This window comes from Nomia melanderi, chromosome 3 (assembly GCF_051020985.1).
Source record: "Nomia melanderi isolate GNS246 chromosome 3, iyNomMela1, whole genome shotgun sequence".
Taxonomy (NCBI): Eukaryota; Metazoa; Arthropoda; class Insecta; order Hymenoptera; family Halictidae; genus Nomia; species Nomia melanderi.
Genome location: NC_135001.1, coordinates 9,341,848 through 9,368,167, shown reverse-complemented (window position 1 = coordinate 9,368,167; position 26,320 = coordinate 9,341,848). Strand labels below are relative to the sequence as shown.

The 26,320-nt window shown below is 37.7% G+C and overlaps 3 protein-coding genes across 3 annotated transcripts in view; 1 reads left to right on the top strand and 2 right to left on the bottom strand.

Annotated features, from left to right (window-relative positions):
* DAAM (disheveled-associated activator of morphogenesis-like protein) overlaps positions 1 to 9,283 on the bottom strand; it is a 97,645-nt gene extending 88,362 nt beyond the window's left edge. Inside the window, exon 1 of the mRNA XM_031982198.2 lies at positions 8,361 to 9,283. The gene's annotated coding sequence lies outside the window, so the exon portion shown is untranslated. The remainder of the gene's footprint in view (positions 1 to 8,360) is intronic.
* Positions 9,284 to 10,499: 1,216 nt separating this feature from the next.
* On the top strand, positions 10,500 to 18,249 carry LOC116429588 (uncharacterized). Its single transcript, XM_076365680.1, has 14 exons — positions 10,500 to 10,565; positions 10,883 to 11,001; positions 11,072 to 11,146; positions 11,238 to 11,280; positions 11,625 to 11,729; positions 12,096 to 12,214; positions 13,775 to 13,891; positions 14,232 to 14,363; positions 15,089 to 15,223; positions 15,652 to 15,748; positions 15,816 to 15,971; positions 16,052 to 16,274; positions 16,426 to 16,575; positions 16,746 to 18,249. The coding sequence occupies exons 1-14, from the start codon at positions 10,500 to 10,502 to the stop codon at positions 18,113 to 18,115; spliced, it is 2,907 nt and encodes a 968-aa protein (XP_076221795.1). The 3' UTR covers positions 18,116 to 18,249.
* Positions 18,250 to 18,385: 136 nt separating this feature from the next.
* fs(1)N (female sterile (1) Nasrat) lies at positions 18,386 to 26,248 on the bottom strand. The gene is made up of 16 exons (XM_031982474.2): positions 26,002 to 26,248; positions 25,420 to 25,930; positions 24,838 to 25,133; positions 24,463 to 24,767; positions 23,613 to 24,311; positions 23,081 to 23,335; positions 22,702 to 23,017; positions 21,817 to 22,632; positions 21,052 to 21,567; positions 20,770 to 20,981; positions 20,429 to 20,567; positions 20,079 to 20,356; positions 19,395 to 19,760; positions 18,971 to 19,321; positions 18,693 to 18,843; positions 18,386 to 18,584 (listed from the first exon to the last, which is right to left on the bottom strand). The coding sequence occupies exons 1-16, from the start codon at positions 26,204 to 26,206 to the stop codon at positions 18,397 to 18,399; spliced, it is 5,604 nt and encodes a 1,867-aa protein (XP_031838334.2). The 5' UTR covers positions 26,207 to 26,248; the 3' UTR covers positions 18,386 to 18,396.
* Positions 26,249 to 26,320: the final 72 nt, after the last annotated feature.

Genomic DNA, 26,320 nt, shown 5'->3' with positions numbered 1-26,320 from the left:
TTTCTTTCCAACAACTTTCAGTCATTTTCAGTGTTTTATATGAAATTTTCTTCGAAAAACAATCAGTTAATAGTACGTAGTATAAACAATTTTTTTTACATCAATATTTATGATATTAATAGTCATTTCTACTATTTTTGAAATTTTGTTATTAACGTTTCTAATATTTTTCTAAATTTTCTACCATTAATATTTACAATATTAATACTAATATTAATATTTGTAATACTAATATTTAACAATATCGAATGCGACATAGAAACACTTGTATCGTATCTCCCGATAAAGAACCGCAAAGAGTTAAAGAATTGAAAACGTGATTGGATCGGAAGAAATGTCAAGGAATGCACCAGGGTTAACTATACCCCGTGACCTACAAAGTTTCAGAGTGGAACCTGCTTTGACAGGTAAGTTGGATTGCTACACGACTTCCTTCGACCCTGGACTCTTTTTAGCGAGATAGAAGTGTCGCGTCTAATTTTCGTGTCGGATGTCTTTCGGTCAACGACGAATCGGACCAAGGAATCGTCAAAATGGTTCGCGTTCAATACACAGCCCGCTGGGACAATGGTGTCCTTCTACCATTGTCGACGTCGACCTACCGATACAATGGCAACGGGCACGAGCCTACGTGTAGAACCCGTGTAGGTAGTCACTGACATTTGAAAATGTCAGCGGACCCTCTCGCAATGCGCTGTTTATCATTTGGGTTAGCAGCGACGTCTACGTAGCACGGATTCTGCATTAAATGGGACAGATATCGGTGTACTTCGCTCTGTCCCCAATACTTCACTTGATTATATATGACGCCAGGACACTTTTCAGTGATTGAAGTACGTAGGCACACATTTGAGGAAATCAGTTGACCGAGAAGTATACCGGTCTCTTTAAAGAAATTTGAAGGCAAGCTTTACTACAATCATTCGGACTTTAGGCACTTTTATAACATTTATCACGGATTGTATGCATTGGTTTTTTGCAATTTTTTAGAATGATTACTAATTCACTGTTAGTCTATAATTTTTATAGATTAATACCGACTTATATGTTATAAATGTTGCATTAGAAGAAGACGAAAAGACATTATGGTAAACCTAATGGAATTTCTTTCGTTTTCAAGTATATCAACCATTTCATAGAATAATACAAAAGTGCTACTGCTTATTCATTTGTTCGTCGAACAGAAGTGAAGTACAAAATGTCGAACTAATTGTAGAGTTATAATAATTACTTTCTGCACCTGTTCAACAACACTATTGTCTCGTCGGTTCCATCGAACAAGCGACCACAAACTTCAGAACCGCGGTGTTGCGCATCGATCGGTTTCAAACGCGCGAAGCAACCGCAACGACCGCCGAAGTTCCTCAAGTTCAGCGGTATTGTTTTTCGGAGGAATTCCCGATACTTCACGATCCCGCGCGACTTTCTAAACATGCGTGGCAACTTATTGAGCAACGAGAATGTGAAAATCCTTGCGAGAATTTAACCTTTTCACCGAGCGTGAATCGCTGATCCTGAATAGCTCGATCTTGTTCGTGAAAAAAAAGGTCGAAGATTAATAATCGTATTCGTCGCGTAGACTATAAAAGAAGATACACGATAATCGATGTACAGAGTGACTCTTAAGTAACGTTCCTTCGCGCACCTGTGCCATATACATTTGAATGGTTGGCGCTCTTAAGATCATTACAAGAGACACAGTTACCTGGAAATTTTCAATTAATTTCAAACTATAAATTCGTCGGAAAGTACAAGACGTTGTTTATGGATCACCGTGTATGCATTCAAGGTAATACTCGAGGGGAACATGAAAAGATGTCAAACAACGTGATCGCTTTTACGACCAGCAATCAATTAGGACGCTCCCATCGAGGTCGCATTGTTTATAGAGACTCTGGCCAGCGTTTATTAGTGAAATTAGGAAAAAAACTGCTGATTGAACGCGCCGATCTAGCAGAACCGCAGATGGCAAGTCCCGTTAATGAGTTTAAATAATCCATTTAGCTAAGAGATACCTGACAGATGAATCCTATTTGCCCAGAGGAGTCGAAAGTTTTATCTCTCATCCTTAATCTACTAAACAATTAATTTTTTGATCGCGCGTACACACACGGGCACGATTGAAGGGGAATAGTAATGATAACGATGCGATTTATACCGCAATGAGCACTATTATAATTATATTTACATTCCTATGTATATCTAGCTTGAATTTGATGCAATAATTCCTGGACAAGAAAGTCAGAAGCCCGAAAATCACGAGAAGATAAAAGATAAATGGAGGTTTAACAAATTCGAAGCAATTATTTATCTGAACTCACCGGATCTAAGTATCATTTCCAATAATATTCTGAATTTATATAGATGCAGATGAAAGTCCGAGATCAGCGGCCGCAAACCCGATTTGCCCATTTACTGAAAAACACGGTACGTCTGAAAGCATGCACAATGGAAATACCGTGTAATGGGTTAATGAAAATTGGCGATAGAGATTTGAGATTCGTGCAGGCGTTAGTGGAATCGGCGGGGAACGCGATAGGAGAGGATAAATCGCGTGGTTCCAGTGCTTGGCCCGTAATGAAGACACGAGCATCCTTTCGAACCGAAAGTGTCGGCACGCAGAGAAAGCGCCGACAGGAACTTCCTTATCTCGTCCACGGGGACTTCGCGGACCTCCTGGTCACCGCGTACACCGCGTTACGTAACCCGATTCATTAACACTTTCATGTCACGCGTGCTTGCCTCCGCTTTTCTCATCGCCACTCGATTATCCAATTAACTCGTCTCACGTCACAGTTTGCTCTTCGTCCCGGTTCCAAGGACCATTTCGTCTGTTCGATTTTTCTATTATTTGATTATTTAATTAGAGTATCTCATGCTCATTTATTATTCTAACTTGAATACCATATTTAGACAGCTCCTGTGGGTTTATTTTAGTTATGATTTTATTTCGTCGCTGATACTCGACCTTTTCATTACAGACTTTACGTGAATTCTTTAATTAACGTTTATGCGACCTCGTGTCTTTTAATGTTTCAATTAGGGGTTACTTTATATTTTCGAGTCCATGCTTTGCATTTAAGTATTATTATTATTATTAATCATAAGCATATTCCTTAGGATGTTTTTTCGATGCCACGTTATTTGGCAGACGCGATTGTTTTAAATCATTTGCCTCGGTAGGCTACGAAATAATGTTAATTTGTATGTATAGAATAGTATCCGTACCAATTATACGACCAATTATACAGTTCAAGTTCTATAGGAAAGCACTTATCATTCAATAGCACTTAATGTCGCTTTACAACTATGCTTCTTTCGCTAAGTTATCAGAAAGAATCATAACATGCTTCAAGAACTAGCCGTGCAATAAAGGAAATAATGATTTACTCGACACGGCAGCGATCATAACGGGTGTTACGTAAGCTGCGTAATTACAGGCCGCGTTAAATAGAATAATTATAATAATAATAACCGGAAGTCGATCGCATTGCACGCAGCTTCCGGTCTATCGAACGCGGAAACTAATGATTTTTTAGGATGGTTGCCTCTGGATCGCTGTACCGACACGACTGGAACGGTTTCTTTCGATCGGAATGGTACCTTGCAGTCGATTCGCGTAACTTTTACTCGGCTCTTAATTATCCGTGACGAATTAAACGTAACGAGGTTTCCAGATGGCGCAGGATAGCCTTCAAAGAGGTTCGCGGTCGCTGATGCTGGTTTCTAAGGCCGCGTGCAGACTGGACGGAACTGTTCGCGAGTTGCTCTTGACGAAAAGCAACGTTGAAGTTAGACGAGCTCTTATTAATACACCACGAACAGTTGCAGGTTTAGTGTTTGCTCGTTCAATTCACTAAGAACACTTGCGAACAGTGTTACAAATATGTCGAACTCGCGAGGACATCGTTTGACGGTGTGTTTCGCGACAACTGAACAAATACTCGTTTGGTGTGAACGATAATAGACCTATCAGCCAATGTTTACAGAACTTAAAAGGAGGACGAATTGTTTTATCTCGTGTCTGCACTTGCCTGTGAAATTGAGGGGGGAAACTTTGAATAACGCGTTTGCTTTGAAGTACGTGTAGTTTTAGTGTTCAGCGAATCATTTACATATCTAGCATAGTAAATATTATTATATGTTAGGGAATATTATTCAAGATTTGTATGATTTCATTCTCAGAAAACTGGTTCTATACTATATTAACCCGGATATACTAACCGTTCAAAGTATAAATCAATTTAATAACAAAAATGTACCTCACTACAACTTAATATTTATTTAAAATGTCACTTCCTTAAAAGAAAAAATTGTAGAAACAAAATTGAATGAAAAATAGGCGAGTAAGATCATTCTTAGAAAACTGTCTGTGTTTCCACTTCGTCCAACCTCTTTAATTCCCGAGCATTTTGCAAGCTGCTCACGAACAGCAGTCTGAACGCCGCCTAACTAACGATCTCGCCTCCCCCCGTCTGCGCGGACGGCCGAGAAATATAAACACCTTGCCCGTAGTGTTCCCTGTTCTTTTATTCGGCCAGGAAAAAAAAGGAGGAGTCAGGAAGAGGATGCACGGTCCGCGATCGCGGGCCGAGATCGCGAAACCTTGCTCGGGAATCGTCCCGATTTTACCCTCGAACGATCCTTATTACCGGGATTATACGTCCATTCGTTCGGGCTGATTGATGTAACGACTATAATCGTTGCTCGGATGTCGGCGCTGGCCTCGCTAAGCGTCAGTTTAAATCACCCGGCTCTCGAGTTCTAAATTTACGACTTTCTCCGGGTAACCTGCACTCGGAGCACCGTTCCGATTTGTATTCGCGAACGATATCGGGACTTCGGCGCACACCGTGCTCGCCGTTCCTCGTTTTTCGATGAAATCGCCGTCTGAACTTGATACCGGACTGCTCCTGATTTATCCCGCTGACTAATTGGGAGGAGACCCGTTGTTTATGAATGGGAAACCGTCCTGACGACAGGTAATGACAGGTTGTTACGGATGAGAGCAGGATTTTCTTGCGAGGAAACGCGGAGATTTTATTATTACATGTTCATCCGCGAACTACATATTTTCCATTTTATGAACGCAATCGGTCAATCTGAATTCATGGTTACACCGATGGATAAAAAATCACGCTGTCATTTTTCCTGCAGAAACGAACATTTTCTTTTTCCCCGGAGACTATTTGATGCTAAGTTGCCGGGGTCTTTATTGCTGGAAATCTCTATCGAACTTGAAATTTAAATGCAATTTATTTATTAGCCTCTCGTCCGATGGTTCCCTTAACAACCGTCTAAGCGAAATTATATTATTCTTGAAAAATCCCTGTTAGAATAAAGAACTATACGTTCGCTGTAAGCGTTCGTTTATTATATAGGTTAACTATTCGCAACTGATAGTTAATAATTCTTTCATTCATATGGACTGAATAGTATTCATATTTATTAAATCTAATTTAAACTATCTCCGCGTAGCGAGTAATTACTTAAAAGAAAAATGTTGCTAATAAAAATGTTTGCTTTGAAGAAATAAACGCTTCCCTTCCAACTACCTATCACATAATTACCATAGCAAATATATATTATATTCCACAATAATACACTCCATTTATTTTTATGTGAGATAACGTTAAAAGTTGAAAAGAGTTCATTACACTCGTATTCAATTAATGACACAAGTCGAATAAACCTATTCAAAAATTTCAAAAATATTTAGGTATCCGTTAAATCTGTAACAAAGTAATCTTTTCAATGGAAGAATTATTGATTTAAAATAAAAACTAGCGAAAAATCTTGTTTCGATTTTCAAACTGGAAAATCTTAGAAAATTGCGAAATCAATGAGATATGCAGAGTACAATAACCATCCATTACGTTCTAACGAGTCGTCATCGACGACTCGAGTATCCGCAGTCATTGACATAGATTCTCAGTTCTCCTCGGCATGTAACTTTTACAATCTGTCACGTCGCCGGCGCATTATGCGTCCGAACGTGACTGCCGAGGCTCTTATTTGCGCTCGGAAGAATATATTTGGATATACACGGAGAAAATAGAATCCGTGACCCTGATCATGAAATCATCGTCCGGCCGACTGGTTCTGCCAAAGATCGAGCTGAACCCGGTGAACGATCGTTCGTAGCTGCGATAGGAAACCGTCGATCATCGTTACGTAATTTCAGCGATTCTCCGGGCATTAACTCCGTGGAATCGCGATCCTGTTCACTGTTTACTACTAGTACTATCAAGCAGTTCAATTACCTAACATGCATTTCCGTATGCAAATGAATAAAATTCATTTATTAAGATTTTGAGCGATTTATATTTTGGAATACACATTAATGGGCCAGTTTATTAAACAGTTTCTTAGAAATGTGCGTTTATTTTTGGAATAGTTGTGGAAAAAGGAAGCCAAAATGGGCCAATTTGTTTGGTAGTTCTGGTATACTAGTGGTGGGAAATAAATATTGCTCAAATTATATTGATACCTAGTGACGAAGTATCACAAGTGTTTATATATAAATGCATAGATGTTAAAAGTATCGACATCTAGAAGATACATACTCAGTAGCCTCAATCTCTCACGAGCACGTTTTAAATTCGTAACTGTACTTATACAATACTTTCGTTACTTCCTCTATCTTTTTCTATCACTTTCACTGATTCAAATTTCATTATCTTTAATACTGCGTCGTAGTACAATTGTTTCTGTCGTCGTTATTTGTCATTTCAAATAACATTTCATTTAATTTAAGTTCCAATATCGTTTCAGCTCTTATTTTGATATTGCTCGTATTAAATGGTAGTCAAACAAACAACTTTCTCATATTATTATATAACATTATATTGTATAATGATATTATATAATGTTCTGTATCGAACATTCCAGAGCAATACTTGAGCATTGTATTTCTTAACACTTTGTCTATCACATAAATTCGTGTGACATAATTGTTTGTATACGCTTAAAAATGAATGTTTTGTATAATACATCTGAAAAATTGAATTTTGCTGGATCTATAAGGTGCAAGAAGGTCAAGAGAGTAATTATTACGAAGAATTCTAATTTCTTAGTTTCAATTTCATTAAGAACTTCATGAGGTATATTAGTATCAAGTCTATCGCTAGTTCAGATGCCCTATATGCCGAATTTCGCGTACCATTGATTTCGATCCTTGTCATGATCGACTACTACCTCTGATTTACAACTAGCAACACGCCCCTTTACATACTTATATTCCAATTGTGTAATATATTCGCTTCATGGAGAGAACTCGAGGATTTATTGCCATCTATTGAGAGGATGAACCTTCAAATACCATTTTACGAACGTCACTCCCAACGCCTATCACTTCAATCAGAAGCAGAGTGTTAAGGTAGTTTCCAAAGCACTAAAAAGCTGTGTGAAATTTATTCTAATGGCGGCGCTTATTGTCGATGCTGTTCCATCAACGGTTGACACGTTTACTGCTGCATGAAACACTGGGGTTGCCAGCTGATAAAATCATAATTACATGATTTATTTTTTGATGATTTGTGTCACGGTATAACTTCATCTCTTGTGGTGTCGATAATAATGTTTGACTTGGAAGATTATGAATCTACATGGAGAAGTGAATAAAACGTGTAAAAGAAACTATTTTCAATCTATAATATACATTTCATTTTGAACAAAAATGGGCTAAAATATTTGTAGAGCACATCTGCGCTTAGCTACCTTTTAAATGAATAAAATCGACAAAGAGTTGTTCTCCAAGTAAAAAATGTGAAAGAGATTCTTTCCTATTTGAAGTTTCCTTTCACTTCAAAGAAAATCGAGTTATACCCCATCGACAGTTAACAGAGCACAACCGTGTTCAACAAACTGTCAAAGTGAATTTCCTCGGAAACGAAGTTTCCAATAGAGAGAGATTTTTCCTCACATTTTCCTTCATTTTCCAGGTATAACAACATACTACTAATTACTTCAATCCCATCTATTCGAATTAATCAACTGCACGTGTGCTCCACAGACTCTCCCCAGACACAAGAGATCATCAAGCAAAAATCCATTTTATTTCCCCATGTAGAATCATCCTCTTCCCAGTCGTACCACCCGTTTACAAGCCAGCCTGTAAATCAAAGTGTGTGTACTCTTAAAATAAAGCACCGTTGCACATATACCGGAATGGCAGTCGGTGCGGTGTGAAGTATAGCTACAGTGTCACGCAAGGTACAATGACCCAATGAAAAAGGAAATATTTCCACCGCGATGATCACAAACCTCGAATTTCCTGTTCCCATCAATCCGACTGATTTGAACAGTCGCCTAAATTGAAGTTCTAAACAAAGTCTAAGACATCTAGCAGAATACATTACCGGTTGTAGTAGCCCGTGATCCCGAAACGTCAGGATCCGGTGGTCGCGTCGGGACGCACCGATCAATAGGAGGCCAAAAGGCACATGTCCCGGCAGCTTCTCACGCGGCGGTGTTCCCTAGATTGGCGGGCATGCCTGCGAAACGCCCGCATCAGCCTGATCGATCATTCAGCTCGGAAGATCTTGCAACGTCCTTTATAGCATCACTCGAAAATCTTCATAGGTAACCAGACCAATCCTCTAACCCTCTGATCCTCTAAGATAGAATACGATGTAAAATATCCAGGTTAACGGTAGCTCTTCCTGCAGTCTTTCTTATCAATCTACTCCAAATTCAGCTTCACATATAACCAATACAATCCACGAATCCTCTAAGATAGGGTATGAGTATCCACAGCATTGATAACTCCTCTTGCAACCTTTATCAATTTACTCGAAAATCAGCTTCACAGGTGACCAGGAAAATCCCTTAATCCCATGATTCTCCAAGGCAGAGTCTACAGGATCCTCTAAGATGAGTATCCAGGTAACAATCGCGGATAGGCGTTGGTCACCAATGGGAAGGCACGTAATATCCGAGTCACCGGTTTTACTGGTACGAAGGAGTCCCTGTGACAACGGGGATCGTCGTCCGCGACGAACGATCAAACCGGCCAAGGGACATCGATCGACGTCCCCTTTGCGGGAGAGGAACGATTCTCGTCTTCGTCGTTCCTGGGTTCGTTTCTTTCCTCGTTTTATCTGTCGGCTTTTGGTCTCGTCGCCGCGACGCTAGCGTCTGACCGCGACGACGGCGTCGGGATGACGTCGGGTAACGCGCGACGGATGGCACGACAAGGAACAACGCGAAAGCCGAGAAAAGTCGGGACACTGGCCTGCCATCGTGTAGACCGACGACCCGGCGCGGCTCTCCCAACACGGCGACGCACTGCGCCGACGTCGCGACGACGACGACGTCGTCGCCTAGGCGACCGCGACCTCTCGCTCTCCTACGCCTCTCGCGCTCACGGTTTTCTCTTTCTCTCTTTCTCTCTGGTTCGCTACTTTCCCTCCTCGAACGAGGAGGGTGGATCGATCAATCGAACCGTTTCCGCGACCTCGCTCGAGATATCGAGATGAGAGGGAGGAAGTTCTGGGGATTTGCGGTCTCTATGTTGTTTCGTTTCATCTATGATCCTTGGAATTCTTGGAATACTTGACAGCGCCACTAGTGTTGTGCAGGGGTTGAATGGTAATTTTGATAGTTCGATGCTTTGACAGTGTTTCAAGAGAAATTTGGAATTTGTATTGTTAGATGTATTATTGATGTTGGATTCGTGGTACCTGGTGATCCTGGATTATAGATTTTAAGAATATTGATTTTTCGTTTATGTTTACTACTGATTGATTTTCTAATGCAAATTATTAATGTTTTCTTCTTGTTGTTATTGTTATTATTAGTCTTAATTCATCTTTCTACTACGTCATTCTTTTGTTTTTAATACTTTCGAAAGAGTTAGTTTTGTATTTCGTCGAGGAGTTTATGTAGTTCAGTAGTGAATTGATTAGCATAAAAAAGAGTGAAATATCGCATAGTAATTGAGTATATTACAAGAAGATTAATATTTAATTCCGCTCGCCTTGATTCAAATTATTCCCATTATCTTTTGAGGAAACAGGTTCCAGGAGCGATCAATTTCTTCCAAACGTTCAAGCTTAAGCTCGATGCGTGTAATGAAAGTACCCGGTAATTATAAATCACCTACTTTACTCCGATCACCTACATAATACGTAAATAAAACAGTAAATATTGTTGCCGTTTCGATAAGTCTTTTCGCAATCGATTTCTTCCTGTCGCCCGTTTAAGCTTCGAGCCCCGATACGTGTAATGAAAGTAGCCGTCGGCTGCTAATTACAAATTACCCACTTCACTCCGATCACCTATATAATAAGTAAATAGAATACGGTAAATACTGTTGCGGTGATTTCACCTGGCCGATGATCCGCGCCAAGCAATTACCACTTGCTAGTTAGAAATCCAGTGTCACTGATGGAGCATGGGGCATTCGTTTCGAAAGTAGCCGATAACCGATCGTCCGTCATCGATCAATAAACACCAGCTTCCTTTCCGATAGTAGGTGAACAGGTTACACGAGCGAGATGGTCAAGAATGCGATCAAAGTCTATGCGAGATTAAGACCGGAAATGAACCGGAAGAATGCAATGGTACACACGTTTATTTATGTAAATCCGCCGCGCATCCGCGTGAACATTTAAATATCTCCATCCCAGCGTAGATTCTTCGGTTTATGCTCTGAAAATGAAATTTAAAAGAATGTTAACTGGTACAAGTAAAAGGAAATGGCAAATAAAGGAAACTGGCACGACGATTAAACGATGTGTCTTCCATTTTACAAGTGCCCGATTAAAATTCCTTTACACATCACCCGGAGAATATAAAATGAAGAATCCTTTATATGCTGCCATCTATTAACCTAGAAATTTCATCGCATGCTTATCGATCTTGTTCGCGTTCTTTCAAGAACTACAAAGTGCATCGTCATCCCGACGAGAATCCGAACGAAGATTTCTTGATCCTCCTGTCCCGGACGCAAAAAACGAAGGACTATCCGGACAATCGTCCGGAGTCATGGAATTACTCGTGAGTTATCGCGACGTCGCGATCCGTCCGGTATTCCTGTTACCATTTACGAGGCACTCGAAACTTTCAGTTTCTTCCGAGTGTTCGAGGAATCCGCGTCCCAGGAGGACGTCTTCGAGAACGTGGCGCGGCCGGTAATGGAAAGGTAAAAGGAACCGTATCGTTCGTTAATTAACGCGGAACAGGCTCGCCCCGCGGTTGTTCGTTCACGTCTGTTGCGATTTCGTTTATTAAAGCGCCCTGGACGGCTACAACGGGACCATTTTCGCTTATGGTCAGGTAATCTTCTAATAAATGGTTCAGTGAACTTATCAACTCATAAATTCCCCATGGAATCGTTAATCTTCTATTACGTAATATTATATTATTAAGAATATAACACTGTAATAATAATAATTTTAATAACCACAATATTAAATATTTAGACATTCAATTTTCACTTCAAAACATTAAAAGATCCATTAAGAAACTACCCCAGTCAAACCATTAAGCTAAACTATTTAAATTAATTTAAAATATAAATTACCACTTACATTTAAATATTCTCTGCATTCATCAAAATATTCTCGAGTATCAAACCATCGTCATCTCTTCTCCTCTTTCCGCAATCTCAAATTTCACAGACGGCCAGTGGAAAAACGTACTCGATAATCGGCGATCAAGGAAGACGCGAGGACCGCGGCATCATACCCAGGTGCCTGCAGTACCTGTTCGACATCATCGGAAAGGTTAGGGTTGTCCTAACGCAGGGGTCGGCAACCTTCTCCCAATAAAGTGTCATTTTCCCTTAAATTTATTTGAAAGCTTCTACAAGGAACTACACGAAAGAATACGGTTTTTTAACATCATGTTGCATTTGTATTATACGTATCTAAAACGTTGCAACAATGAAGGATTAGTGGTCAAGAGATAGACTAAGAATCCTATAATACCAGCGAACGATGTGTTAAAATGAAATTATTTTAGTTCAACTTGAATTATTATAGTGCAAAGAGGCACAGATTTAGGATGAAATAGTAGCAGGTTGCCGACCCGTGTCCCAGCGAGTCGAAGGTATCCGCGAACGCTGCTTACGCCCTTAAACTTCCGCGCAGCAGCCGGAGAACGTGTACACCGTCGAGGTGGCTTTTCTGGAGATTTACAACGAGAACGGCTACGACCTGCTGGATAGGCGGCAACGAGAGCTCGCAGTTACAAGATTGGAAGATTTACCGTAAGTCCGTGTGACGTAAATGGCGGCAGCCCGAGATTCGCGGACGCGGATACCCGCGGATTTCGTAAGGAAAAAAGGCTGCCACCTTTAAGGGAAACTTACGTGTTCGGCTGTGATTCCAGCCTAGTTCTAATACGGAACACAACACTCGCAACCGCTCTATTCCTTCCTAGTTTCTAGTCGTTTGCCTTTCGTCGCGGGCGAATTTCAATGATCCAAACTACGGACTCTATTAACCTTTCGGCTTACGGTTCTCGAACGGGGCTCGCTGGCACGGGTTTCGCATTGACAAATCTGAATACTAGTAATACTTTTCGGTCGAAACACAGTATCATTTTCCCGTTATCAATATCGAGTGTGCCGAACAGATGTTGGCTTACAGTGAAATCAAATTCCTTTCTCCTCTAATAAATTGGTAAGGATAAAATAGCAACGTGGTTGCGAAAGAAATCGTGGGGTGAAGGGTTAACTACGAGGGTTTCACAGTGGAATTTTGTATATTCGAGTTAATCTGTTTTATAATTGTGTATTTTGAACGCGGAATAGTCAACCCTCTATGGGCCAAATTATGTTTCATGATTATAACAAAATATCTGCCATACGAAATTAACGAATATGCATCTATGAAAACGAATTAACAATGTATTCAATAGTTTGAATAATTTTATTAAATTAATATATTTTGTATCCTTCAAATTAGAATGACATTGAACTTTCACGCCTGAGAGTATAAAAGTTCAAGTTAACTGATTACTTCATTTTATTCACCACTTTGCCGTGAAAAATGAAATAAATTAACAGGATGCCAATATATTGATATGTGACTTCAAAGTTACACGGGCCTACAAAGGGTTAATAGAATGTCTAATTAACGTTCTTTTATTCGTATTTGAGTAGCATAGCTGTGGAGTAATTGAACATCGTTGTTCATTATTGAATGTAGTGGAACAATGCGTAACTTGGTATAAAAGTAATGCTGTCTTTGGAAGTGAATATGTTACTTTCTTTCTCATTAGAAAGTTAATAACGAAATGGTTAGTTTTGCGAATGTGGTAAATCGACAAGGGATCGATGACTCCGTAGAGTTAAGTAGACCCTGTCTTTAACAATGCGGGTGTAGTCGCGCAAATGCGGAACTCCGTGTGTTCAGTTTCACTTCGAGACAACTATTGGAATTCGCGGCTGGGTTAAAAGCATAATGAGTCGCGGTATTTTTTTGCCGTTCGGTCTGTTTGTTCCGCGCGTAAACACGCAGGAAAATTCATAGGAAAGATCCTTATCGCGTTTGATATATTGCCCAACGCGAGCCAATCGCTTCGAGGAACACCGAGAGCCGCCGCCTCGTTCGAACGCGAATATTTTTCCTAGCATGGACTCGATTAATCAGCATTTTCCCGGCTGCTGACAGCGGAAGTCCGATTAATCAGCTAGGAATACGTTTTACGTAATCCGCGAACTTTCTGATCGCATCTGTTGCACGCGAGTTTCGAGCGATCGTCGATTGATCCCCCGCTACCTGCGAGGAGGGAATCATTTTAATGATTTCCCGATGCGTTTCAGTCGGGTGACTATTCAGGAAGACGAGAATGGCCAGTTGCATTTGAAGAATCTTGGCTTTCATACGGTCGGATGCTTGGAGGATGCTTACGAGCTGCTTTTGGTGGGCGATAGGAATCGGTATGCCCGTTTTTGGGGATTGTGGTCATATTATCCTTTAAATAGAGAAATAACTAAATAATTAAGCATTTACATAACTAAATAGGTAAATAACTCAATAATCGAACGATTAAACAATTGAACAACTGAACAACTGAAACTTTGATAATATAAATAATCTATTACAATTTATACCTTAAAAATCATTTTGATTTATAGACGATTCATTATCACTATCGTTAATCTATATTTTGATAATAGATTGAAACTTTTTGATTGCTTTTACTTTCGATAATAAGAAATCACGAATTAAAGGCACTCTATGAATATTTTCGTATAAATTTAACAAACATTTTTGCAGGGTTACTACAGAGACTCCAATGAACCCCCAGTCATCAAGATCGCACTGCATCTTTACCATCGTGCTCTCTATGAAGGAATTTGGCGCTGATCACTATAAGCGAGCGAAAGTACACCTGGTGGATCTAGCTGGGTTCGTATATCTCGCCGGTTCTCGTATCGACTGAAGGTACAAGGGCAACGGACTACGGGAAACAGACAGCTAGTTCCTGAATATAGACGACCCGCTATAAAGATTGCTATAACGAAGTATCATAATCAAGCGTTTATTAGATTGATAATTACTGTGCATTTGAAGCTCATTGACCAGTAACCGAAAGAATATTATTTTATGTAGTTTAACCCACCAGTATCAAATGAATTTTAACAACCTAACACATCACAATACAATAATTAACAGAACAGACGAGAAGGAACGCTAAATAATTGGACAAAAGTCCACGGAACACGATCTATTCCCAGTACTTCCCACTAAAAAAATTAAATTAAGGAAGAAACACATGTTTTCCAGAAATCGAGTAAAAGAACGGTGCACGCACGCACGCTTCCGCCATTTTTTCTCCGCGAACCGTCTCGATTGCAACCAGCAGCGATCAAGATAGCCAAAGGAACTTTAATCAGGCGTTGACTCCTGATGCCGCGTTAAGGAAATAAACGCGCTGACAAGCATCCCGCATTCCCCGGGCAAACTTGTCGCAATTACATCATCAGTGCCGCGCGCTCGACCCACTTGACCGACGCGCCGCGCTGCGCCGCCATTTTTCCGCACCGCGTTCCGTTGCCGTTGGCTTTCACGGACGGACGGGATGGCAAATTTTGTAACGGTACAGCGATTTTTCAGCGTGGTATTTTCTATAGGTCCGAACGAGTCTACAAATGCTCTATAACCGACACCATTCTGACCGAGGCGAAACACATTAACCTGAGCCTACATTACCTGGAGCAAGTCATAGTGTGTCTGGGTCAGGAGAGCGTTAGTCACATTCCGTACAGGTACTGTGTTCCCCTAACAAGATTGACGTGGTTATTTGTAGTTTTCGATTGGTTATTTGATGCTGCGATCTTATTGATGAACACATTTATCTTGCGATAAGACAGATTCAATATTATACGAGACTATTAATGCGCAACAGACGTAAACAAATAATAATAGGATAATGAGTATGCATTTATGACAGAAGAGATTGTTGGCAGCACAATTAATAACAACGAGTATTTCATGCGATTGATATGCATTTCTTAGTGAAATTGCAAGAGTATATTTTAATAAGTTTGCTTTAGAATATTAGTAATTGCAGAATTGGAAAATTAAAATTATTTATTGCGGTCTAGCGTTAAAATTTGTTATTGGTAGTTGCCGTGTTTCAACGTTTTTACTATTATCAGTATTTATACGTAATTATTGTTATTCATATATTTAGAAATTCGTGTTTAACGTCGATTTTAAGAGACAGTTTGGGCGGAAACTGCATGACCGCCATGTTGGCCAACTTAAGTGTCGCATCTTGGAATTTAGAGGTACCGAATAAATTTCTCTTGTTTCTTGTGCTTAAGAGAAATCGTTAATTAATTTTTGCCTCGCCAGGAGACCATTTCCACGTGTAGATTCGCTCAAAGGGTAGCTCTGATTAAAAATGACGTGAAACTGGTTCTGGAGACAAGCATTCAAAGCGAGAACGCGTTGCTCAAGCTAGAAAACGAGAGACTGAAGCAGCAAATTAGAACGATGGCTGGTCGAACTGTATACTCTTGCAGTATTTTTTATAATACGTGTCAGAGTACGAAAATTAAATAATGATTTATTTATTGTTCCACAAACAGCAATCTGAAGAACTCACAGCTGAGGATAAACGGAAATTGGATGCTCAAATTAGAAATTTTCTAGAATCAAAAGCTATTATCTGTTGGAGTTATAATCCAAAGAGTATCGAGTACTGTTTCGAAAGTTTTAGGAGAACTTTCCAATTGAGCAGAGATCCAAAGAGTTGCTTACAAAAATTAAAGTATTATAAGGACTTGGTTGATCAGAGAGACAAGGAAATTTGTATCCTAATCATCATCATTTTAATTTGTGTCTTCTCTGTTCTTCTGTTGAATTCTTCTATTAAAGGTTCTCTATGAATATTTTTGTTAAACATGAAAAAATTGCTTATGAGATTCAGTAATTATATGATAACTTCCTGAGACAAACATAGCACTGTTAATCAATCTGCTGAGAAAGGAAAAGAGGAAAAGACAGTACATCCTGAAGGAAGGTTCTTTCAATGACTTATTTATCTACCTTCATTTTTATCGTTTGTTCTATTATGAAACAATATTAATTTTTGTTAGAATTAAATGGCAACGTGGAAAGTAACTTAATGTTCACTGATAGATCATTGACTTTGAATGATACTTCTGAAGATGTTAAATATAACGCTGAAACGAATGATTCCGTTGAACCATGTAATTTTAAATACTTCAACATAAACAAATTCTATTAATTATTTTTAAATAACAGTACATTTAATTTCAGCTACTGCACAACTTACTGAAAATTTAAATAGTCAAAGTCAACTAACAACTGTCTCAGAAAATCGTACAATGAACGTAAAAGATATCGAAATAAATGTGGACAAACTAATTTCAATCTCCAACCACATTCTTCCAAAAAAGCACAAGAAAAAATGTAAAAATTCAAAATCAACTATTCAAAGTCATATTAATCATAATTTACAGAGTATTATCACTGACGAAAGTAAAAGCAATTTTAACAAAAATTTTATTAATGAACGTATCACCAGCCCCATTAGCACTGCATTAAAAATTAATACCAGAAGAAGTTCATTTGATCAAGTTTCAACAAATAAACATATTTCTGTGGATAATATAAAACCACAATTATTAAACTGCAACGTTGTTAATCTAAGTTTAGACAATTTAGTATCTAACAAAAGTAAAGCACATATACATGAAGAAACTCAGCAATTCGTTCATAAACGTGAGAAAACACAATTCCAAAATAGTGAAATTAAAAGCTCAACGATAAAGAATGTTCGATTAAGGTGTAGTCCGCGATCAGCAGCCGCAATTAACGAAGGAAATGAGGGGAATTCTAGCTGTCACTCCCAGAATATTAAAGCAGAAAATTCTGTCACCCAAAGCGACCACTCAATTCCATTCTATCAAAAAATGTTGAGTTTCAATGTGCCTCGAAATCAAATTAAATCACCATCAACTGTAGAATTATGCACAACTGAATCCATACCTTTAAAAATTACTTTTGAAGATCAGAATTCCGAATTGAATTCAGGTGCACAGAATTATGACTTGAAATTGAACAACATATTTCATGCTAATAAGAATTTCTCAACATTTATGCACTCAGATGATACATTCCAGAGTATAGAACCAAATTCGAACTCAAATAGCTTTAGTACTCGAAAAGAATTCAAAGTACCCACTATCAAAAATGATAATTTCAATTTTTCAATTTCCTCAAGATCTACTTCTAGTCATTTACAAAATATTGATAGATTCGTTGATAATGTGACCTCGCGAAGTTTCACAGAACCGCTCGAAGCAAGCGTTATTTGCAACGAAGAGAAAGACGCGAAAACACATTCCACCAGAAGCGTTGTGTATTCTCCCAATAGCGAAATGGAAGATAATAGAAGTAAAAGAAGCGGTAGAAAGTTAAGTGTTCGCAGTTTCACGCCTGACTGGCCGGAAACATCGAATTTTTTTAGTGCGACGACTAAAACTAAGGAATGTTCGAATAAAAAATCGGAGAGTGACACGAATAATGACAGCTTCGAGGCCTCGCTTCCTCTGACAGGTGACCCGGAAATTGACGAAGAGATTATTGCCTTTTACAAGGCGAAACGATTAGGAGGTGTTTATTGAAAAACAACTTTTCCGTTTGACAGTTTCACTAATAGGAATATTATGATAATTACAGACAATTATACAGTATTTATTTATAACGTAACGCCATTATGATATTTGCAATTACTTGCTAACAGATTTGTACAAAACTTTATAAATGACAGCTCTATAAGTACCTCTATAAATAACGTATAGGAAACTCCTATAAATAATTCTAAATATAAATAAATTACTACTTTATCGATATTTTTAATATCTATTCTGTTTATACTGATGATAATAGTGAAAGTATTAATCTTTTAACACGTTAACCAATCCATATCAGTTTTTTCGCCATACATATTCGCCTCCAATATTGTCAATCGATTTTCGTGGATCAAAGCAAGATACTGGCGCTTTGCTAAGTTATCATACTTGCGAATTTTGAAGCTGAGTAACTTATCGATGTCTATTATAATATTGTCCCTATACGTGAAGCCTTTTACGCCTGCAAAATGTAACCGTGTTTCACGAAAAATTAAAGAACTTACCATTTCGAACATATTTTGAAATAATATGATCAAATGGAAATTTTATTTGAAATTGAACTTGTTACCTCTGTACTCATACATTCGAAGATACTTTTTATTTTCAACGAAAAGTAAGAGTGTCTCGACATTTCCTTCGAAATTAAGAACCGCGAATGATGTTGGCTTGTAAGCTTTTATGGTCTGGAGAATCTTACGTGGCTCATTATTGTTGTAAATCTACAAAGTTAATAAATAGATAAATAACCAGAGAAATAATTTTCTGTTTCAATGTATAATATATAAATAACATTCATGTCCCCCATATTCTAAATCGAAACTTTTCAGTGAGTGACATTCAACTCACGAATATTCGATCCTCGCTAACGTCCTCATCGTAGTACAAGAACATCTCTTTCTCGAACACTCCCGCTTTAAAATGAAAAATTTCCGGATTCCCAGACCTTCTTTCAACAATTGTATTCCTCGTTTTACCGACATCGTACTCGTAAGACCTCTGCCTGCTATTCAGCAGCAGATGGTCGTCCTGCAAAATGGTTTTCACGTCATCGTCACCTGCTAGGGACAACATAACCTTCTCCAGGTCTTCATTAGCTGTTTTCGAGGATCGTTTCTCGTCTTTTCGATCAATCATCATCAGAAGAACCTGTTCGTCCACCTTTCTACTACCTATCTTGTGACCCAGACTCGAGACATGCTGCAAGAAATAGATAAACCGCGATAAAGTACATGAACCAGTTTTTATTTTCTTTCAAAAGAAGAAATCTCACTGTGAACTCTTCGTGTTCGAGTTTCCACAAATTTGTGTAGTTTTTTCCGCAGTCTTGCGTTCCTGAAGTGAGAAAATAGACAGAGCCGTTGTGCCTAAATGTAGTCCATCGATCAATTATTCCGAAATTAGGCACGTTAGCGACCAACTCGAATTTCTTCCCGGTGAACAAGTACGTGTGCATATGGCAGGTACTGTAGCTTATCATCAGATAGTCCAAGCCCTCCAGCTCGAAGTGGTGCAGACTGACAATACGGTTGTCGAACTCGATGACCTGCAGATAGTCGAACGAGCTGAACCTGTATATTTGTTTCTCGGAGTAATGCTTTAGGTGTTTTAGATCCAGGCATATGCTGTCCAGGCTTTCCTGTAAAAGTTGGAGAATTTCGATAACTGAGGAATCCAAAATATTAATACTAATTCATTATATGATTAACACTAACACATTAATTATTATTTATAGTATTAATTAATGAGTACTTAATATTTCCGATATTCATCGATTATCAATTAATATTTATAGTAGTAATTAATTATTTATTAATATTTGCTATATTAAGTGATAATATATTAACATTTACAGTATTAATTAGTTATTATTTCATATTTACATTAATAATTGGTATTAAATATATTATAAATCTAATACTATAATGATATTTATATAAAGAGAGACTCATCGTACATATGTTTCCGATACCAAAGCGTCCATCTCCAAATGTCTCTTTCCCAAGGTGTCCGCCAGTTGATCAATCCTGGTGCCATTTAAAACATTACTTCCAGTAACTCTATTCTCAAAATACACGCTACCATTTATCGTCCAGTTACCAGTAATAATCTGCGGCATGAAATTACTCGCCTTCACAGCGGTAGCTTCCCAACGATTAGGGTCTATACCATTCAATCTACCCAACACTCGGAGACTTTGGTTCAGAATTACTGGCTTCTCGAATTTAAAGTTGCCTGAAATGTTAATCACCTGGTACAACTAGTTTTTCAACAAATGATTCGTTGATGTGGACCTCTAATAATCACCTTCCAACGTGCTCTTCGAATTTAAGGGAATTACTCGAGTTGGATCGATGCCATTGATGAAGCGCGCGTTAAAATCACGACGAGTGTGGACGTGACCCTTGAAATTGATGTGTCCCGTGATGTTCTGATTGCCAGTTTTCTAGAAAAAACCAAAAATATACAATTTCACAAATTTAAAAATTTACTAAATGTTTCTTAACATTAGCAGGTATTTTAAACAATTCGTTTAAATAAAGTATTTATCTTCGATTAATTATTCTGGTTGTAACGGAAACCTCAAAGAAATTTCAAGATCAAAGAAGGTCGTTAAATGAATATTCCACTAATTTTGGGTTACATACCATGAATGTCGTCTCTTGAACTGTATCCAAACTCTCATCGTTAATTTTTCCCAAAAGTTGGTAATTGTCAACAGTGACGTTTCGACATTTGAGCACTTCGACTGGTATGGTCTGCTCATTTTTCAACGATATCAGTAGCCTCATGTTCAAGCCATTAATATTATTCAATTCAATATCTTCATTAAAGGTAACATTAGTTAGCTCAATGGACTCTGCAAACAGGATATAAAAGTATTTTAAATCCAGGTTGCAAAAAGCACAGTGTAAAAGTAATAGAATTACCTTTAATATAATTAGGCCTGTCCGAATACAGAATACCAAGTTTCAGTTCGCTTATGTCGATTCCCATGATGGATTGTGCTTCGAGATCTTTTTCAACGATTAAATCCCTCTCAACTTTAATACCATCTTTGAAGAAAATCTTCGATTTGATGGAAAACGGTTTGTCAATGAAAACTACGTTCTCCCAGAAATTCTTCAGATTGATGTCATTCAATTTTTCATGCACGGTGAACTTATTATTGAAGGTGACAGAATTTTCGAACACTTTCGTGCCGGAAATGGTGACGTTGTCTTCGTTTTTGGAAATTGTCGTTTTAAGAAAACTATCGAAGTCTATGCCTTGAATCGTCCCGTTTGCAATGAGATTTTCAACCGATACATTTTCCTGGAAACGAACGTTCCCATGAAATTCATAGCTGTTGTTCCCTAGGAACTTGAATCTGTCCATCAAGTCTTGGAATTTGATGTTGTCTATACTTCCGGTTGCGTGGAAATTTTTCAGAACCGTCACAGTTCCTTAGAAAAAAAAAATACTTATGTGATACATCAAAATTTTCTATGTATTATATTGTAGATTAAGGAAGTTATTAATGATAATAATAATTATTAGTTATAGTAATTATTAATAAATCTAAAATGAATCTTAATATGTACTTACAGTGCTACATCTTAGCGAAATAATTAATCTAACTGATAAATAATAATACTAATAATAATCATTAATAATTAATCTTGAAACTTAAATCACACAAACTTTCTATTTACCATTTGCTATCACAGAACCAGACAGCACTTGGTCCTTCGTAGGATCGAAAATGTTCTCTAAAGGATGATCATTTAAAGTAGCCACCTCAAATTCGTTACAGTTCACAGTTTCAAATGTCTTATGTCCATGTATTACAATATCTGTATCAGTCTTCAGTACCGTATCCAAGACATTTTCCGTAAAGTTGAAGCCATTTAAATATCCAAGGATCGTTAACTTTCCTATATTAACGTCATCTTTGAAGATCACAGTATGATTTTCTTTGTAGAGGTCCTTCAGGACTATTCCATTGATCAGATTGACTTTGATCTTCCCAGTGACTCGAAGGGACTCTAGACTCGCGTTTCTATTAGAAATGTCCTCTAACAACATGTTCATACTACCTATCAGGTCATTAATTTCATCCAGTGACATTTCATTGATAAATTTCACGTCCAAATTGTCAGTTTCCAAATCATCTATCGAGTAATCTGTTATATTATTCAATGATTCCAGATTTTTAATGAAATCTGTGAAATTAACGCCATTTATAACTTTAGGTGCAATCTCGTTAGACATTAATGTTTCAGTTGTTATGTTCTCCAGAATAATGTTTTGGAACGTTTCGTTCACACTGTTCGAGAATTCATCGTACGTCATGTTATCGTTTATACTGTTAAAAGATAATTCATCTATGACAATAGGAGGTTTCAATACGATCATCTTCTCCTGGCAGTTTTCGGAATTTCCGGTTTCTTTCAGAAGATCTTCCAATTTCTTTATCGATCCATATGTCACATTCTCGAATCTGACGTTTGACAATATTTTCGTTAAATCTAAAAACAATATTTATTTGTGGTGGAATTTATGACTTTTTAAATGGTTTATAAAAATTGTATCATTACTAGGAAATTCCTGGTAAGTGTTTGTGGTCGCGAAATCTTCTATCGGGTGTCCATTAATTAAACCAGACGTGATCGTTACATTGCCTCTCATCCCAACGTTACCCAAAAATGTCTTGGTGCCAGTAATTTTAACATTTTCATCAGTTTTCAATAATAAATCGTCAAAGTGCAAGGGATTCTTAGTGTGGAACAAATTTTCGAAGATTATGTTCCCCACCACTGTCAGATTCGAGAAGATAATGTGCGACGTAATTTCGGAGGTCTCGTTTATCAGTTTCACTTCTTCCCTCTCTGCTCCGACTACTTCACCGTCAATCTGCATTATTCAATTACTTACAGATAATAATATAATATTCCATTCGAAATTTTAGTAATTTACCTGAGTAGGACCTTCTACTTCCAAATTTTCGAACGTAATTTCCTCGTTCAACACGTTGTCCTTGTGCAGAATTACGAAATCGTCGATGTCAATACCATTTATCGTTTTCAGCCCATGCAGGTCCTGTACGAGCAACTGGTTAAATGATTTTCTGCCAGTTACATTCGTTGGCATGTCATCGTTGATCAGAACATAGTCATCTGGATATTCGAGTTCGTTCAGCGTTTCTATCTCTACATTGTCTGCGATTAGCGTCTAAAATTATTAATTATATGCATCTTTAAATTAAAATAAAATTGGAGGTGTCTCATAGCAAAATATTTAAAGAATTTATTTTAATACACATTTAAAAACTAAAAAATATGAATCCATTCAAAATTATGTTTACCCTGACCCAATTGTTAGTTTTTAATCGATTTCTTGTTTTAAACACAGTTACAGAAAAATCACTTGAACTTCAGAAGTAAGTTTCAAGGTGATTAAAAAATATTTTATTAATAGTACGTCGTTAATAATAATCTATTAATATTACCCCTTCAACGACAGTATTTCCAGGGATAAACGTTTTTTTATTCTTCCACACAACATTCTTCATTAAGGAGTCCCAGTCGACTCCATTAATCTTCTCGAAAAACAAATCGCCCCCCACAACAGCTTGTGTTACCTTTGAAAAATCGATTCCACTGTAATCTTTAAACGAATTTGAAAAACGAATATCACTCAATGGAATACCGTTTAACGAATAGATGGTCAAATTATCAGCTATTATGCTAGAAAGCTTGTTCAGTTCTCGGATTACATTCTCATTCCGAGATGGAAAATCATTTTTCGACACATCGATGTTGTTAATGAACTCTGCTGTTAAATTCTCCACTGTTAAATTTCCTAGAACATGAATATTTCCAAATATTTCTAACTCGGAATTAAGATTTAGCTCGGTTAAATTCGAATCCAGAGCGTTTTCCAAATTAGAATCGATTCGATGAAGCTTGCGTTCCAAATTTTTAAGTTTTTCCGTGTAATCGGTCGCGTTGACACTTAAATCCTCAATCGTTAGATTCATGGATCCAACTGTAATGTAATGATACGTGACATTGTCGGTTATGGTTGCATTCTCCGCATTCACTTCGCTCACGTTCCAAAATCCGGTGACCACGGGATTTTTAAAGTAACTTTTCTCGAGAAACGATTCCGTTTTGTTAAAAATTTCTTCCTGATGGTGCAAAGGGCTCTGAAAAAATATTAGAATTGATTTCGTAATTTTTCTGTGGACTTTTTAAATATAATATTAAAATTATAATATTATACCAATTATATTAAAAGAATATTTCAATATTTATAACATATTTATATTTTTAATTTTAATATCAAGCACTATTTACGTTTAACAAACGTTGCAAAATTAATAATCTCTCCGTGGTATGCTGAGACGGATGTTTCAAGTCTTTTAATTCAGTGTGAAATTTCACAAACTTATTTCCCAGAATGAATCCAAATTTCGGAATAACAGTGATCTTCGACAAATCAAAATGATCGAGCACGTTACTCGGCAACTGTATTCTTTTAAAACTTAATCCTTGCCAGGTTAAAGCTATCACAGTCGAATTTTTCAGTTGGATAAGTAATAACGATTCATCCCTGTATGTATCCAGTCTGATATCTTTGATCCATGATATTTCTGAGACATCTGCAGAGCGGTATTAACAATTTCATTTCAAATTTCAACGATCATAGAAATGTCTGACAAAAAATTTCACCGAAACTGGCTTCAGACTCGACGTTGTAATGAAATTCACCCTCGAAGAAGTGAAAGAGGCCAGCTTCCGGTCCTGATATAGCTAGAAACTGCAAGTAACCGCTCTCGAAGCATACAAGGTTCCTCAAATCTTGTGATTTGATAGTTTGCAGCGGTTGGAAAATGGTATCAACGGTGATGTCTTTGTACTCATAGAGAAATACATCGCTGTCGCCTTGAAGAGCGAAGGACATGGTTTCGTAGATCGGGCAGATTTGCATTTCGTTCACTTTCGGTGCAAGTGGCCTTTGAGTGAGCCTAAATAAAATATTTTCCATTACTTCAGCTCCTTCGAATTCATTCAAATTTAAACTAATATAAACACTATATTGATTGGAATCTTTTAAAATTATTTTAAATCGTATAAAATCATTGTAATTCTGTTTGATTCGATACGTACAAACTTCAATTTGTTCGATTCTTGAAATAAAAATGAATAAAAATTTTACATTTACCATTTTACTTATCGTAATATTATCAACTATAAAATTTAGTCTAAAACCATTTGTTAAAAAAGAAGAATTTTGTAAGAGAAGTGCATCACCAGAAATGAAAGAAATTGTTCGAAAAATCGATGCTGAAGCTATAAACGCTAACAGGCGAATACTGTGCCCCAAATAGTATCTCATCCTCCTCCAACAGTAATAATTCCTTTCGATCGCCATATTGAATGATTTCCAAGTCTTTGATGTGCTTCTGGACCGGCCACAGCCAGAAAAATTGGAAACTCTCGCCATCGAGGAGCCTGTACCATTGCAAGGAAGTCACGCTGCCCGATTTCACGCATAAAACAGCTACAACGTCCACTTCTAAAGTATCTCCTGATTGAAAATTGTTCAATCCGATTACTTTATACGTCAATATAACGCCGGTGACGTTTAAAGTCACCGGATCTCCGGTGGAAACGTTATCCAGATCAAGTTTGTGAAACGATAAAATTGATTTCTCGGTGTGGATCAAGAAACCGGTGCCATTTATCTCCAGGAATTGCCAATGGGAAACCGTTTCCGGAAGATTTGAGTATTCATGGATGGAAATATCCTTCACGACGAGTTCTAAAATAAAAATACTCTTTCACTTTTGAATAAGAACATTAGAAATGGTTTTCTTGGCTAATTACGGTTACCTTCTCTGTTCCCAGCGCCACTATTGAATTCGTAATCGAGCCAAATCGTCGAAATATCTTCGGAATCCCGTGTCACTCGCGAAGATTTTGTATTCACTAGTTGTCGCAAATTTTTCACAGCTTCTTCGAGATCAGAACAATTCGTGACCACTCCGGAGAAGAAGATAAAAAGGAAAATCGAGCGAGTGAAGCTTGATAGGAACATTGCGGCTTCGAGACCCGATGTGTAATGTTGTGCTCGCGCGGCATTCAAGGATTCCAAATATTTTCGAGTAAGGATTTCGTAACAGCGGTTCTCAATTAGTAATATACAAATAGT

Coding starts and splice junctions, on each gene's coding strand:
- LOC116429588 (XM_076365680.1), top strand. CDS start 10,500: ATGGTCAAGAATGCGATCAAAGTCTATGCGAGATTAAGACCGGAAATG. Junction 11,281..11,624: donor CCATTTTCGCTTATGGTCAG/GTAATCTTCTAA, acceptor CAAATTTCACAG/ACGGCCAGTGGAAAAACGTA. Junction 15,749..15,815: donor TCGCATCTTGGAATTTAGAG/GTACCGAATAAA, acceptor TTGCCTCGCCAG/GAGACCATTTCCACGTGTAG.